Source organism: Lithobates pipiens, unplaced genomic scaffold (genome assembly GCF_037356315.1).
Source record: "Lithobates pipiens isolate NorthernLeopardFrog02 unplaced genomic scaffold, aLitPip1_a1.2 Scaffold_23, whole genome shotgun sequence".
NCBI lineage: Eukaryota > Metazoa > Chordata > Amphibia > Anura > Ranidae > Lithobates > Lithobates pipiens.
Genome location: NW_027507785.1, coordinates 318,725,569 through 318,741,941, shown reverse-complemented (window position 1 = coordinate 318,741,941; position 16,373 = coordinate 318,725,569). Strand labels below are relative to the sequence as shown.

General features: G+C 46.2%; 2 protein-coding genes across 4 annotated transcripts in view; one reads left to right on the top strand and one right to left on the bottom strand.

Moving 5' to 3' along the window:
- The window catches only part of NFIA (nuclear factor I A), a 715,521-nt gene that overhangs the window by 213,292 nt on the left and 485,856 nt on the right, over nt 1-16,373 (top strand). Inside the window, exon 1 of one of the 3 annotated variants that reach the window (XM_077450590.1) lies at nt 15,976-16,175. The exons of the other annotated variants lie outside the window; for them this stretch is intronic. Coding sequence (XP_077306716.1) covers nt 16,173-16,175 — 3 coding nt within the window. The 5' untranslated portion in view covers nt 15,976-16,172. Of the gene's footprint in view, nt 1-15,975; nt 16,176-16,373 lie in introns of those variants that run through there. 3 annotated transcript variants of the gene reach the window in all.
- On the bottom strand, nt 6,951-8,211 carry LOC143926782 (nucleoside diphosphate kinase B-like). Its single transcript, XM_077450829.1, has 3 exons — nt 8,103-8,211; nt 7,535-7,636; nt 6,951-7,135 (listed from the first exon to the last, which is right to left on the bottom strand). The coding sequence occupies exons 1-3, from the start codon at nt 8,209-8,211 to the stop codon at nt 6,951-6,953; spliced, it is 396 nt and encodes a 131-aa protein (XP_077306955.1).

Below are 16,373 nucleotides of genomic sequence, written 5' to 3'. Positions count from 1 at the left end.
ACAAATACCCTCCAATCACCCCTACTAGCACAGATACCCTCCAATCACCCCTACTAGCACAAATACCTTCCAATCACCCCTACTAGCACAAATACCCTCCAATCACCCCTAGTAGCACAAATACCTTCCAATCACCCCTACTAGTACAAATACCCACCAATCACCCCTCCTAGCACAAATACCCTCCAATCACCCCTCCTAGCACAAATACCCTCCAATCACCCCTACTAGTACAAATACCCTCCAATCACCCCTACTAGTACAAATACCCTCCAATCACCCCTACTAGTACAAATACCCTCCAATCACCCCTACTAGTACAAATACCCTCCAATCACCCCTCCTAGCACAAATACCCTCCAATCACCCCTACTAGCACAAACACCCTCCAATCACCCCTACTAGCACAAATACCCTCCAATCCCTCCTACCAGCACAAATACCCTCCAATCACCCCTCCTAGCACAAATACCCTCCAATCACCCCTACTAGCACAAATACCCTCAAATCCCCCCTACCAGCACAAATACCCTCCAATCACCCCTCCTTGCACAAATACCCTCTATTGTATCACCTCTTCTAGCACAAATCTTTTTCCCCTATCCCCCCCCCCCACCCAGCACAAATCCCCACAATTCACCTTTCCTAGCACCTCCCATAAAAATGTCCCCTCCTAGCACAAATCGTAGCTACCATATCACCTCTTCTAGCACAAATCCTTTTCCCCCTTCCCCCACCACCTAACATAAATCCCCACAAATCACGTTTCAAATCATTTTGTTTGTTCAATACACTGGTTGAAAAGAAAAAAAATCTGTAACACAGCAGTCTCTCTGTAGCTCAGCAGTCTCACTGTAACACAGCAGTCTCTCTGTAGCTCAGCAGGTCCTCTGTAACACAGCAGTCTCTCTGTAGCTCAGCAGGTCCTCTGTAACACAGCAGTCTTTCTGTACCTCAGCAGTCTCTCTGTAACACAGCAGTCTCTCTGTAGCTCAGCAGGTCCTCTGTAACACAGCAGTCTCTCTGTAGCTCAGCAGGTCCTCTGTAACACAGCAGTCTTTCTGTACCTCAGCAGTCTCTCTGTAACACAGCAGTCTCTCTGTAGTTTGGCAGTCCCTCTGTAACATAGTGGTCTCTCAATAGTTCAGCAGTCTCTCTGTAACACAGCAGTCTCTCTGCAACTCTGCAGTCAATCTGTAGTTCAGCAGTCCCTCTCTAACACAGCAGTCTCTCTGTAGCTCAGCAGTCCTGTAACTCAGCAGTCTCTCTGTAGCTGAGCAGGCCTTCTGTAAGACAGCAGTCTCTCTGTAGCTCAGCAGTCTCTATGCAGCTCAGCAGTCCCTCTATAACACAGCAGTTTCTTTGTAGCTCAGCAGTCCCTCTGTAGCACCACAGTCTCTCTGTAGCTCAGCAGGCCTTCTGCAACTCAGCAGTCTCTCTGTAGCACAGCAGGCCTTCTGTAACACAGCAGTCTATCTGCAACTCAGCAGTCTCTCTGTAGCTCAGCAGTCTCCCTGTAGCTCAGCAGTCCCTCTGTAGCACAGCAGTCTCTCTGCAACTCAGCAGTCCCTCTGTAACACAGCATTCTCTCTGTAGCTCAGAAGGCCCTCTGTAACATAGTAGTCTTTCTGTAACATAGCAGTCTCTCTGCAACTCTGCAGTCTCTCTGCAACTCTGCAGTCAATCTGTAGTTCAGCAGTCCCTCTCTAACACAGCAGTCTCTCTGTAGCTCAGCAGTCCTTCTGTAACTCAGCAGTCTCTCTGTAGCTGAGCAGGCCTTCTGTAAGACAGAAGTCTCTCTGTAGCTCAGCAGTCTCTATGCAGCTCAGCAGTCCCTCTATAACACAGCAGTTTCTTTGTAGCTCAGCAGTCCCTCTGTAGCACCACAGTCTCTCTGTAGCTCAGCAGGCCTTCTGCAACTCAGCAGTCTCTCTGTAGCACAGCAGGCCTTCTGTAACACAGCAGTCTATCTGCAACTCAGCAGTCTCTCTGTAGCTCAGCAGTCTCCCTGTAGCTCAGCAGTCCCTCTGTAGCACAGCAGTCTCTCTGCAACTCAGCAGTCCCTCTGTAACACAGCATTCTCTCTGTAGCTCAGAAGGCCTTCTGTAACATAGTAGTCTCTCTGTAACATAGCAGTCTCTCTGAAACTCTGCAGTCTCTCTGCAACATAGAAGTCTCTCTGCAACTCTGCAGTCTCTCTGTAACATAGCAGTCTCTCTGCAGCTCAGCAGTCCCTCTGCAACTCTGCAGTCTCTCTGTAACACAGCAGTCCCTCTGCAACTCTGCAGTCTCTCTGTAACACAGCAGTCCCTCTGCAACTCTGCAGTCTCTCTGTAACACAGCAGTCCCTCTGCAACTCAGCAGTCTCTCTGTAGCTCAGCAGGCCTTCTGTAACATAGCAGTCTCTCTGTAACACAGCGGTCTCTCTGTAGCTTGGCAGTCTCTGTCTCATGGCTGCTTCTTGTGAGGGACAGCAGTCTGAAAATGACAAATCACTGTTGTTAGACGTCATCAACAAAATGGGTTTCTGGTTGGGTTAGGATGCCATGTGGAATTGGGTTGCTGGTTAGGTGACGACTGAATGCCACAAGCCCCGTGTAGGCCTACAAAACTGACCAGCTCTCTTTTCTACAATACAGAACATTATCTCCCCATGGCATGATTGCCGATTCTTCATCTGCCATGACTGCTCCTCCAGTCAATCAATGACACAGCAGTTGTAGTGCAATGTTTTCCCAGCATTGCTACGCCATCTTTACCACCAACTTGCGCTCAGTGCGGATTGTCTCTCCTCATTAAACTTGACCTATACCAACACTATCCCAAATGATTAAATCAGAACAAAAAACTGAGTTTGCTGCCATCTTCAGATTACATCCTATAGATTCCGGAGTCCCCCTTTAATGTAATGCTGGGACTTCAAATGCAGAACACGTTGCGGTTTATAAAGCACATTTTTAATGGGTTTTTTAATGGGAAAGAAGCCCTGATGTTATTGCTCACAATCTTTGGCAAAACACAAATTGTGCGCCCCAATAATGCTTCTATTAAAGAGGAAGAAGGTAGACTGCCATCTGCACATCACACGGCTTCCTTCCTCTACAGACACCTTCAATACTCAGCAACAGCAAAAAGTGATACAAATAACAAAGCACAAACCATTAAAACCAAATGGTGCTTGTTAAGAAGAATGTAATGTTCTGCTGCCATCGCAACCAAATTCCTCCATATTTCTTGTAATAAAATAAAAACAAACATGAAGTTACTATGGAAAATATCACTATTTTTATAGCTGGAAAGAAGCAATGCAGTAACACTCTGCGTTGGTTCTCAGTTGGCGTTACGTGGGCCCCGAGGTCCTTCTAACGGGATAAGAAGGAGGTCCATTTGTTTTTTTTCGATGACGGAAGTCGGCAGGAAATTTTGGCACGGAGATTTCACCGCAAAAAATAAAAAATAAATAGTATTAATTTTACGGTAAGCACTAATGCCATTTTAGGGGTCATCTATCTGTGACCTGGGGCTTATTTATAAAGCAGTGAATGTGACTTTCACCAAACATTCTTTGGCGGTGAATCAATCACTGTCATTTAAAGCACATGGAGGATTCACCTGCAGTCAGGGCCATCTTTTAAAATAGGGCAAAAGGGGCAGCTGCCCCAGGCCCAGCCATTATTGTGGGGCCCGAAGCAGCTGCCCCTTGAGCCTGTGCTGCCTGCAAATAGAAGGATGTTTTTGCCCAGGGTCCAATCAATATTAAAGACGGCCGTGCCTGCAGTTAATGTTCGGTGAATGCTAAATTTGCTGCTTTTTAAATATGTCCCTTTGGGCTTGTTCACATCAGCAGCAACCCCTGCCACCCCTCTGAAAATTGATTTACAGTGACTTGGTAGAGCAGCGGCTGCCGGGCATTCAGGAATCGGTCCTGACACCTCCCGAATACCTGGGTTTTTTTTGGGCTTTTTTAATACCTGAATGTTGGGGATTTTCTATTTAACTACTTCAATGCCGGGCACTTACACCCCCTTGGTGCCTAAGCCAATTTTCAGCTTTCTGTGCTGTCGCTGTTTAAATGACCATTGCGCGGTCATGCTACACTGTACCCAAACAGAATTTTTAAAATTTTGTTCCCACAAATAGAGCTTTCTTTTGGTGGTATTTGATCACCTCTGCAGTTTTTTATTTTTTGTTAACTCCCCTAGCGGTGTTCCCGAGTCTGGCTCGGGGTGGAAGTTTTATACCAAAAGCGGTAACCCTGAGCCAGACTCGGGACCGCACCGCTGTATGCAGGAGGATGTTTACTTACCTTCTCCCCTGGATCCAGCGATGTCCCGCGCTGTACGAGCGGCTCGTCCTCCGCTCGATTCATCACGGAGCCGATCTCCGTTCCCTGCGAGCGTTGCGACGCACGGGGACGGAGATCGGCACCAAATTCAAAAAGTGAAACACACGCATTACATACAGTATAATGTAATCTTACAGATTACATTGCCGTATATAATAATTTCACATCCCCTTTGTCCCTAGTGTTCTGCCCAGTGTCCTGCATGTAGTTTTATATAATAAAAACTGTTCTTTATGCCTGGAAACTGGAGATTGTCCATAGCAACCAAAACTGTCCCTTTACATCAAAAATTATTTAAGACCAGCTAGAAAACAGCGATAATAAATTGTAATCACTCGCAGAATTGAGCGATAGCGATTTGTGGGGAGATCCGTCATCAAATATTGAAAAGTAACAATGTGACAATTCTGCAACTGAGCAAATTTCAGTGTTTTTGATTTGATTACATTATTGAATAATTTTTATTATTGTTATATTATTATTTGGTATAATTATTTATAGTTATTTATTATATTATAATTTATGATTTCATTTTTCAAACTTTATCATACCCGGGATGTCTGCTAGACTCTGGTTTGGACAGATTTAAATGAGTTATTCCTAAGAATTACAGGACTACAATGTAAAACGCCAAATTTTCATGCAAAATAATTGTACCGCTTTCAGCACCTAAAATCCGAAATAATCATACCGCCAGGGAGGTTAAACAAATTAAAAATGACTTAAAAATTTTTTTAAAAAAAAGATTTTCTTTTGTTTCTGTTATAAAATTTTGTAAATAAGTACGTTTTCTCTTTCACTGATGGGCACTGATAAGGCGGCACTGACGGGCACTGATAAGGTGGCACCAATGAGGTGGCGTGGATAGGCGGCACTGATGGGCACTGGTAGGCGGCACTGATGGGTTGCACTGATATGCAGCACTGATGGGCATTGATAGGCACCACTGATGGGCAGTCATGGGTGGTACTGGTAGGCACTGATAGGCGACACTGATGGGCACTGAAAGGCATCACTGATGGGTACTTATGGGTGGCACGGATAGGCGGCACTGCTGGGCACTGATACGTGGCACTGATATGGAGCACTGATAGATGGCACTGATAGGCATCACTGATGGCATTGGCAGGCATTGGGGATGAGCACTGATTGGCATCTGCCTGGGCACTGATTTACATTTCCCTGGTGGTCTATGGTGGCATCCCTGATGGTCCTGGTGGCATCCTGGTGGTCCTGGATGGGCATCCAAGGAAAGGCTGAACTGATAAATAATCAGCACAGACCATCCCCCCCATCAGGATAGCAGCCGATCAGCTCTCACCTACTCACGTCTTCTCGAGTGAGGAAAAACATCTCTGTTTACATCGTGATCAGCCGTGATTGGACACGGCTGATGACGTGATAAAGAGCCTCCGTCAGATGCTCTTTACTGATATTGGTGTAGCGGTGTGTCAGGCTGACACACCTCACCACCGATCGCCGCGGCCGGTCGTTCTGGAGGGCCGTCACATAACGTCCACCCAGAACAAGAGCTGCGCCGCCCAGCCGTCATTTAGTCGGGAATTAAGTTAGGAGTAAGTAAGGAGTTAAATGTTTTTCACCTGCTTTTCACCTGAATGGGTCACTTTTGGCGACACTACCGCCCGCTGAACGTGGCAGGGGATAGCAATTTTGCTGTAGTTGTGAAGCAAAGTGTTGTGGCCATAGCATGTGTAAGACGCCAGACCATTTAATTGCATAGGCGTGCGCACAGGGTGTGCCAGGTGTGCCTGAGCACACCCTAATTACTGTGCAGGTTCCTCCTGTTTAAACCCCAGATATTTCATCAAAGCTCCCTAACGGGGCTCCTAAAAATATTGTAAAAAAATAATAAAAATAAAAACTACTGACACCATCCACTTTCCTATTGACACCAATCTCTGCCCGACTGACACCGTCAGTATATATACACATGTATGCATTTGAGCTTTGAGGTGCACATCCTAATGCAATAGGCTGCGCACACCTATATTAAAGTGGTTGTAAACCCTTACCTATAACCAGTTAAGTGACTGGCCTCAGGTGATACAAGGAGATTGAGCAAATACTTCTACATAATTTGTACCTGTTTATCTGCAGTGTTCTCTCCTCCACGTCTGCTCAAAGTCCAAAATGTATACAGTTTGTCTGAGATTTCAGAAAAAAAGGGGTCAGAGATCTCAGTGAGGAGAGCTGATTGGAGGGAATAGAACCCGCCCCCCCCCCCCCTTGACTACACGCAGCACACAAAAACAGAGCCAAGGCTGTCAATCAGCTGGAAATCCCTCCCTGTCACCAATTTTCTCTTGATGTCAGGAAAATTTGTCAGAAGTGATTCATGCTGATAGCAGAGGAACGAAGCAGCAGAGAGAAATTACACTTCTTGCTTTTTTTTAAGTTTTAGGGATTTATTGGAATACGAGTGCTGTGATGTCACTCTGAACTACCAGAACATGAGAAGGTAGAGAGGCAATTGCTGGTTATTAATACTTTGAGGAGCAGTTAGCAGACAACTGGGTAACCAGCAGAGGGCAGCTCAGTTCTCGTACAGCCATTGATAGGCAAAGTTGTATTAAACCAGTTCATCTTAAACCAGTTCATCTTCTTTGAACCACAAGGAATTTGCTTTCTCAACACTTTCCATGGAGTCACTGCCGGGACAAATGTGCCTTCCAACCTGTATGCAGAAGTCTCCCCTGATGGTACCGGGTTTGGAGTCAACTGTGTTGGTCTCTCCCAGCATGACATGGCTAGTCTTCACCACATTCAAACCTGGCCTGACCATGGCAACCACGGGGCCAGAGTTCATGTAGTCCACCAGTGCATTGTACAAAGAACCCGGGTTTGGAGTCAACTGGGTTGGTCTCTCCCAGCATGACACGGCCAGTCTTCACCACATTCAAACCCGGCCTGACCATGGCAACCACGGGGCCAGAGTTCATGTAGTCCACCAGTGCATTGTACAAGGAACCCGAGTTTGGAGTCAACTGGGTTGGCCTCTCCCAGCATAACACGGCCAATTTTCACCACATTCAAACCCGGCCTGACCATGGCAACCACAGGGCCAGAGTTCATGTAGTCCACCAGTGCATTGTACAAGGAACCCGGGTTTGGAGTCAACTGGGTTGGTCTCTCCCAGCATGACACAGTCAGTTTTCACCACATTAAAACCCGGCCTGACCATGGCAACCACAGGGCCAGAGTTCATATAGTCCACCAGTGCATTGTAGAAGGAACAGTCCTTCAGGTCAATGTAGTGCCATTGAAGGTGCCCTTGATGCCGCGTAGACATGGTGAGATTTTCCGACGGGAAATGTTGGATGTGAGCTTGTTGGCTGAAAGTCCGACCGTGTGTATGCTCCATAAAACATTTGTCAGACTTTCCTCCAACAAATGTTGGCTAGCAAGTTCTCAAATTTTCCGCCAAAAAACTTTGTTGTCGGACTTTCCGATCATGTGTACAGAAGTCCGTCGCAGAAAAGTTCACGCATGCTCGGAATCAAGTTGGAGCCGGAAGCACACGGTCTTGTAAAACTAGCATTCGTAATGGAGATATCACATGACTACTGAACCTCCTTTTTATCGGCTCGCCGTACATCTTGTACGTCACTACGTTCCTAATTGTTGGCCAACATTTGTGTGGCCGTGTGTATGCAAGACAAGTTGGAGCCAACATCCTTCGAACAAACATCCACGGTTTTGTTGTCAGAAAGTCCAATCGCGTGTACGGGGCATTTACTGACTTGCTGAAACTTCATAGCCACCAACTGGAAGCCCTTCTGCTCGAAGCGTTTGATGATTTCTCTGATGAGTCCTCTCTGGACACCATCTGGCTTGATGGCAGCCATCCCTGCTCACTTCCACCCGGGGGAAACTGGAAAAGAATGAAGCCGCACTTTGTGCTTTTAATTTGCGACACACTATAAAGGGATATGCTCTGTTCATATTTCATGTCTGAGATTTACAATCGCTTTAACTTTTATGCCGCATACACACGATCTGAATTTTGGTAGGAAAAAGCTCAGATGGTTTTCCCCAACGCAATTCCGATGGGATTTCGCTCAAGCTGTCTTGCATACACAAGGTCACACCAAATTCCGACCTCCAAGAACGCGGTGACGTACAACACGTACGACGGGACTAGAGAAAGGGAGTTCAATAGCCGGTAGCCAATAGCTTCCGTCTCGTAGTTGAATCTGAGCATGCCTGAGTTTTTGTGCGTCGGAATTGCATACACACGAACGCATTTTCGGATAGGAACTTTTTCAGACCGAAAAATTAAGAACATGCTCTCAATCTTTTACTGGCCGAAATCCAGCCAGCAAAAGTCCGATGGAGCATATACACGATCGCATTTTCCGAACCAAAAGCTCTCATCAGTCTTGTGCTGGCCGAATTTCCGATCGTGTGTACGCGGAATTAGGGAACTTTTCACGCGGGTTTTCCGATCAGGTCTGCCTGTCCGTTTTTCAGGCGGACCTCACTGAACTTTCCAGTCTCCTCTATGGAGCTGCGGATGTCTGCTGACACCCGCCGCCAATCCGATATGATCCACGCAAAAGCCAGACGGATGGTGGTCTTATTTTCCATCCGATTTCCCCATAGAGGAGAGCGGGACTGTGTCCGCTCTGCACAGTGAGTGGACAGAGACCTGTCATCCTCCTGCTCAGTGGGGATCAGTGGAGCGATCTTCCCGCTGAGCGAGCGGAATCTGCAAGATGGATGTGCCCGTGTGAAAGGGGCTTTAGGTGGGCGGTCAGAAGGAGGTAAAACCACTGGCTCAACCACCTTTTTTTGCCCCACCCCACGTGAATGAGACCTGATTGCCACAGCTGTATTTTCCCAATGCCGAATAAAAGTAACAAGCTCACTTTGCAGAATGGACAGCACAGGAGGTGACCACCGCCCGAGGAGGTATGTAGGCACTTATGGGGGGGCGATGGTATTGGATTTGAGAAGCTGGGGTTTTATATATATATATATATATATATATATATATATATATATATATAGATATATAGATATATATAGATATATATATATAGATATATATATATAGATAGATATATAGATATAGATATAGATATATATATATATATATATATATATATATATATATATATAAATCTGACAGCTGTTTCGTTGTTCCAATTCACCACCAATCTATCTAAATGAATTTTTTTTTTACATATATAGATATATATATATATATATATATATACATACATATATATATATATAGATATATATATATATATATATATATATACATATATATATATACACATATATCTCTATATGTTAAAAATTACTTTTTTTTTTTCATTTAGGTAGATTGGTGGTGAATTGGAACAACGAAACAGCTGTCAGGTTTGTATTGATGTCTGTGTCCCAGTTTTGGGGGCTGAGAGGCAGATGGCAAAAAAAACTGCCAAAGGTTTTCACCCTCCCCGACTCTATCCAAAATGAACAAAAAAAAGTTTTGGCTTTAGATATACTTGTCCTTTAAAGAGAAACCGCAGTCCGCTCACATAATTTGTAATAAAAACATCTTTGCCATTCTGAAGCTTCCCTTCAACCACTTTGCATATTATTTTATATATACTGCGATTCTGTACTTGCCAAACATGCTGCAGAAATCTCCCTCCACTGAGTCTGGCTGCCGCCATTTTAACTGTGGGCAGCTGAAGCTTCCTGGATTTACGTAGGCACACAGAGGCACGCCTCCAGCTCTGCAGCTCTCACTGGCCCTCTTATGACTCACCCCCCTCCCTTCCTGGCAAAACTCTCAGGAGAGTGAGAGAGCTGTGTATGATGTCATAAACCTAGGCTAATGACCAGACAAGAAACAGGAAGTGGGCTTTATAAGGGATTTACTGGCAGAAAAAAAAAATGTTTTACTATCCAAAGTTAAAACAACAATAACAATGGCAGAAGATTTAATAGATGGAAAGATGAAAAAATGATTGAAGTTCCGCTTTAAGACCCTGTCTTTTTATTTTTTATTTTTATTTTTTACTAATGCTGTTCAATTGTCCCAAAAAGGCTGCCCTAAGACCATTATATATTTTCTGGATCAACAATCTACTTTGCCTGATCGTATTTTGTTGTCGGAAAATTTTAGAGCCTGCTCTCAAACTTTTTCCATCTGAATTTCCGACGGAAAAAAAGAGCCCACACACGATCGGATTTTCCGACAACATAATCCGATCGGACCATTTCCGTCTAAATTTACGGCCGTGTGTACGGGGCATTACTCTCCCTAACAGGACCACTAAGACCATCACAGGGATTTTAAAGTCCAGCTATGTTACATTGTATCATGGTGCCCGTGCCTTTTTGCAGTCTCCCACCTTCAACCCCACCGCCCTCCTCTCAATCACGGCGTGCTTTTACCCTACACACACCTCCCGACATTTTGAGATGGGAATGAGGGACACCTACCAGCAAACACATGTAGGCATAGGACACGCCCCCCTGCCACACCCCCTTAAAGGAGAATTAACCCCCAAAAAAGTTAATTAAAGCGGAGGTCCACCCTAAAGTGGACCTTCCGCTCATCGGAACCCTCCCCCCCTCCGGTGCCACAATTGGCACCTTTCAGGGGGGAGGGGGGTGCAGGTACCTGTACAGTACAGGTATCTGCACCCACTTCCGGGATAGCTCTCTGCGGAAAGGGGCGTAGATTACGCCCCTTTCCGAAAGTCCCCCGCTGCCTGCTGGGAAACACAGATCCCAGAGGCAGCGGGTCCATCCTTATTGCGCAGCGCGACTCACGCATGCGCAGTAGGGAACCGGGAAATGAAGCCGAAAGGCTCCACTTCCTGATTCCCATACCCAAGATGGCGGCGGCAGCACCCAAGAGACGATCGAGAGATCGGCTTCGGGTGCCGACATCGCGGGCGCGCTGGACAGGTAAGTGTCACTATTTTAAAAGTCAGCAGCTGCAGTATTTGTAGCTGCTGGCTTTAAAAAAAAAAAAAAAACGCGGATTCCCGGCGGACTCCCGCTTTAAATCCACAAGGACTTTTTTTTACCACTACGATTCCTTTATATTGGCTTTTAAAATTGACAAAGAAATTAGAATTTGGATGAAAGGTTTAGCGCTGGGAAACACTTTTTGAAAGATATATAGTGCATTTTATATATAACTATATGGATCAGACCAACATGAGGGACAAATTAGGGGAAAAGAGGGACAGAGGGACATTGCTCCAAATCAGGGACAGTCCCTCCAAATCAGGGACAGTCCCTCCAAATCAGGGACAGTTGGGAGCTACGCCTACATACTTTTTGAATTTGGCGCTGATGCGCATGGCACCGCCCACATGGCTGCCTCATCCATTCACACAGCTCTATGAATGAAAGACTACAAGACCCATATGCCACCCAGGCACAGGGACCTTCAGTTCTCAATGGAGCACAAGTGCTGTCATGATGTCCCCACACCCCCGCAAGTCCATTGATACTTCCTCCAGCCCTGCAAAGGAACGCCGGTACCTCTGTACAGTTCTGGTGCTGGAGGGATAGTCTGCAGGAGCCTGATCACGGCTGCAATGCTTTGCAGTGTAAAAATGTAATCCATGCACATTTTTATTCTTTTTACTTTATGAGTGCATTTATTCTTTTTTTTAACCCCTCGCTAATCTGCAGATAAAAAAAAAAAAAGTTTAAGGCTGGGTTCACACTTGTGTGGTTCAAATCGCAAATGTTCAAATCGCACTGTTCTTTAGTAGATGCAGGAGGTGTCATCAATTCTTGGGCTAGGTTCACACTTGCACAGGTCAAGAACACTGACAAAATTGAGTGCATTCCCAACCCGCTGCTCTTTAGCAGACGCATGGAGTGCCAATAATTCCTAATTAATTCATATCAATTGATAATTCTCTCTATGCATCGGCAAAACGCCCGTGCTTTCCCCTTAGCACCATGCGATTCTATGCAGTGTTTCTTGCAAATACAGCAGCCCATTCAAATGAACGGGCAGCTGTACCCATGACGTGCGCCCAGGCTCAGGCCCCATTCACACCTGTGCGACGTGACGCATTTTATTCATGCTTATTTTTAAGCATTTATTACATGACAGCACAGGGCAGCCTATTCGCTCGCTGTCCTATGCTTGATAAACGTGCAACATGCAATGCGCAGGTTTGGGGTGCCATTAGAAAATAAGGGGCCATTTAAAAAAAAAAAAACGAATGGCCCTACAAGCGCGTTTTGCCACGCCTTTCCAAAAACGCGGGCAGAAACGTGCATTTCTGCTCAAGTTCTCAGAATGCCTAGGGGTGACTGCGCCTTTATGGTCCCTCTAAACGTGTGTAGCGGTCCTGCCTTTTGTTGCGTGAAACGCGCACATAGCAAAACCGCGCAAGGCTCAAAAAAGGTGATGAAGCTGCTTGGCGCGTTTACAAAAGCCCATTCAAGTAAATGCATGTGCTTAAAAAAAGGTGATGTGTCGCGCATGTGCAAATTTTCTGCTGATTTTTTCCTTCGGATTTACCAAAACCATGTAATATGAGGTCAAACCTTAGGAGTTTCAATTTGTATGCAGTCAGGCAGGCCCTTCCACTACATGGTTTTGGTAAATCTGAAGACAAAAGTCAGCAGAAAATCTAATAGTGTGTATGGGGTTTTAGGGTTGCATTTATTTTTAACCCTTCCTTGCAAATACGGCCTTAGGGTGCATTTATTTTGAACCCTTCCTTCACCTGCAAAAAAAAAAAGGTGCAGACGCTACTTTGGCGCTTTTGTCACGCATAATAAAGCCCATACAGTTAAATGCATGTGCTAAAAAACAGTAATGCGTCACGTAGGCGCAATTATGGCCTTAAGGCTGGGTTCACACTGCTGCGGGGGGAGATCCGGATGTGATTCGCACCGCAAATCACATCCAATCTCCGTAGCGCTGCGAGTTCAGCCATACAGATAGTATGTCTGAACTCGCAGCGGTCCCGCAGCAAACTCGCACGGGACCCTTTTTTTCGTCCGCAACAGAATCGGATCGCATGGGCGTTCACACCATGCGATCCGATTCTTGTGCGAGTCGGCAGATCGCACTGCGATATGCGATCGGATCTGGGGGTGTCATTAACATATCATTGACACTCCCAGCCGTTCGCATAGGGCAGTGTGAACTGCCGGCGGGAGTCGTGCGATGCCGGAAAACGCAGCGGATTCGCGGCGTTCCCGCATCGCAGCGGTGTGAACCCGGCCTTAGGGTGCCTTTATTTTAATCCTTCTTTAACCTGCAAAAAAAAAAGTGCAGATGCTACCTTGGCGCGTTTGTCAAGCATTAGGCAGCCCATTCAAGTAAATGCATGTGTTAAAAAAAGTGATGCGTTGTGCAGGTTGCGATTATGACCTTACAGTGCATTTATTTTTAACCCTTACTTAGGCTGGGTTCACACCGCTGCGGCTGGGAGACCCGGATGTGATTCGCACCGCACTGCAGTGCAAATCACATCCGATCTCTGTGCGATGCGAGTTCAGCCATACAGATAGTATGGCTGAATTCGCATCGCACCCGCCGCAAACTCGCACGGGACCCTTTTTTTGGTCCGCAGCAAAAAAATGCGATGCGGGAAAACGCCGCGAATCCGTGGCATTTTCCCGCATCGGTTCACACCGTAGCGATGCGGGAACGCCACGAATACACTGCGTTTTCCCGCATCGCATGCCTCCCGCCGGCAGTTCACACTGCCCTATGCGGACTGCTGGGAGTGTCAATGAAATCTTAATGACACCCCCAGATCAGTCCGCATATCGCAGTGCGATCTGCAAACTCGGACAGGAATCGGATCGCATGGTGTGAACACCCATGCGATCCGATTCTGCTGCGGACCAAAAAAAGGGTCCCGTGCGAGTTTGCGGCGGGTGCGATTGCGAATTCAGCCATACTATCTGTATGGCTGAACTCGCATCGCTACAGAGATCGGATGTGATTTGCACTGCAGTGCGGTGCGAATCACATCCGGGTCTCCCAGCCGCAGCGGTGTGAACCCAGCCTTAACCTGCAAAAAAAAAAAAAAAAGTGCAGAAGCTACTTTTGCGCGTTTGTCATGCACACGGAAGCCCATTCAAGTAAATGCATGTGCTTAAAAAAAAAAAAAGTGATGTGTCGCGCAGGTGTGATTACGGCCTTAGGGTGCATTTATTTTTAAACCCTTCCTTGCGAATGCGGCCTTAGGGTGCATTTACTTTATGCCCTTACGTGCAAATGCAGCCTTAGGGTGCATTTCATTTATTTTAAGCCCTTCTTTGCGAATGAGGTCTTAGGGTGTATTTATTTTTAACCCTTCCTTAACCTGTAAAGAAAAGGTGCAGATGCTACTTTGGTGCGTTTTTTCATGCACACGGAAGCCCATTCAAATAAATGCATGTGCTAAAAAAAAAAGTGGTGCGTCGTGCAGGTGAGATTACGGCCTTAGGGTGCATTTATTTTTAAACCCTTCCTTGCAAATACGGGCATAGTGTGCATTTATTTTTAACTCTTCCTTGCAAATACGGGCATAGGGTGCATTTATTTTTAACCCTTCCTTAATCTGCAAAAAAAAAAGGTGCAGATGCTACTTTGGCGCGTTTGTCATGCACATGGTAGCCCATTCAAGTAAATGCATGTGCTAAAAAAAACTGATGTGTCACGCAGGTGCGATTACGGCCTTAGGGTGCATTTATTTTTAACCCTTCCTTAACCTGCAAAAAAAAAAGGTGCAGAAGCTACTTTGGCGCGTTTGTCATGCACATGGTAGCCCATTCAAGTAAATGCATGTGCTAAAAAAAAAAACTGATGTGTTACGCAGGTGCGATTACGGCCTTAGGGTGCATGTATTTTTAACACTTCCTTGCAAATACGGTCTTAGGGTGCATTTATTTTTAACCCTTCCTTAACCTGCAAAAAAAAAAAAAGTGCAGAAGCTACTTTGGCGCGTTTGTCATGCACACGGAAGCCCATTCAAGTAAATGCATGTGCTAAAAAAAGTGATGTGTCGCACAGGTGCGATTACGGCCTTAGGGTGCATTTATTTTTAAACCTTTCCTTGCAAATGCGGTCTTAGGGTTCATTTATTTTTAACCCATCCTTAATCTGCAAAAAAAAAAAAAAGTGCCGAAGGTGCTTTGGTGCGTTTGTCATGCACACTGAAGCCCATTCACGTAAATGCATGTGCTAAAAAAAAAAAAAGTGATGCGTTGCGCAGGTGTGATTACGGCCTTAGGGTGCATTTATTTTTAACCCTTCCTTGCAAATATGGCCTTAGGGTGCATTTATTTTTAACCCTTCCTTAACCCACAGGAAAAAAAAAGTTTTAGGTCCACTTTGACCCACCCAAATCCTGCCTGAGCCCACCTAGATCTGGAATACCAGCTGCACCTGGAGTGTCATTGGCTGCCTTAGGAGAGGAGAAGGGACTGAAGCAATGTCCAGCCTGCAGCTCTGAGCACACTGCACCCCTCCCTGTGCCTCTGCCCCTCCCCGGAGAACCCTTGCCCCGGCCTCCCATTGGCTGATCCCTGCAAACTATGCAAATCGCAGCGATTGCGGAAACAGAAGGGAGAGATTGCAACTTGTGCAAAGTGCCCCCCCCCTCCTCCATCCCGGATCAACCGGCCAAAAATAAATGCTAATCCCTTCCAAAGCAGAGCAGAGCGCCCCCCACCGGCCACCCAGAGGAAGTGCCCGTGCCCAGCCTTCTCCTCCTCCTTCCGGGCTGCTGCCAACTTTGCAGACTGTTGTAAAAGGTGTGAGAAAAATGAAGCCACCACCGACCCGAGCCATGTAACGCCCCCCCGTACCGCACACTTTGCATGCACCATGGTACGTGGATTGCAATTCACTTTTCTCTATTTTTGTATTCTGTATGCATGGTGGTGGGGGAGGGGGGGCATGCCTGGGGTGGGGGTTGGGGGTGCAGATGGCTGTGTGTGGTGCAGGGAAGGGTGAGGTGCTGCGGAAGATTCATGCACCAAAAAAAAAAAAAAAACTCAGGGTGTATTTCCTTTTCTTTTTAGTGCA

Coding starts and splice junctions, on each gene's coding strand:
- LOC143926782 (XM_077450829.1), bottom strand. CDS start 8,211: ATGGCTGCCATCAAGCCAGATGGTGTCCAGAGAGGACTCATCAGAGAA. Junction 7,637..8,102: donor TATGAAGTTTCAGCAAGTCA/GTAAATGCCCCG, acceptor CGCGGCATCAAG/GGCACCTTCAATGGCACTAC. Junction 7,136..7,534: donor GGTTGCCATGGTCAGGCCGG/GTTTTAATGTGG, acceptor TGGTCAGGCCAG/GTTTGAATGTGGTGAAGACT.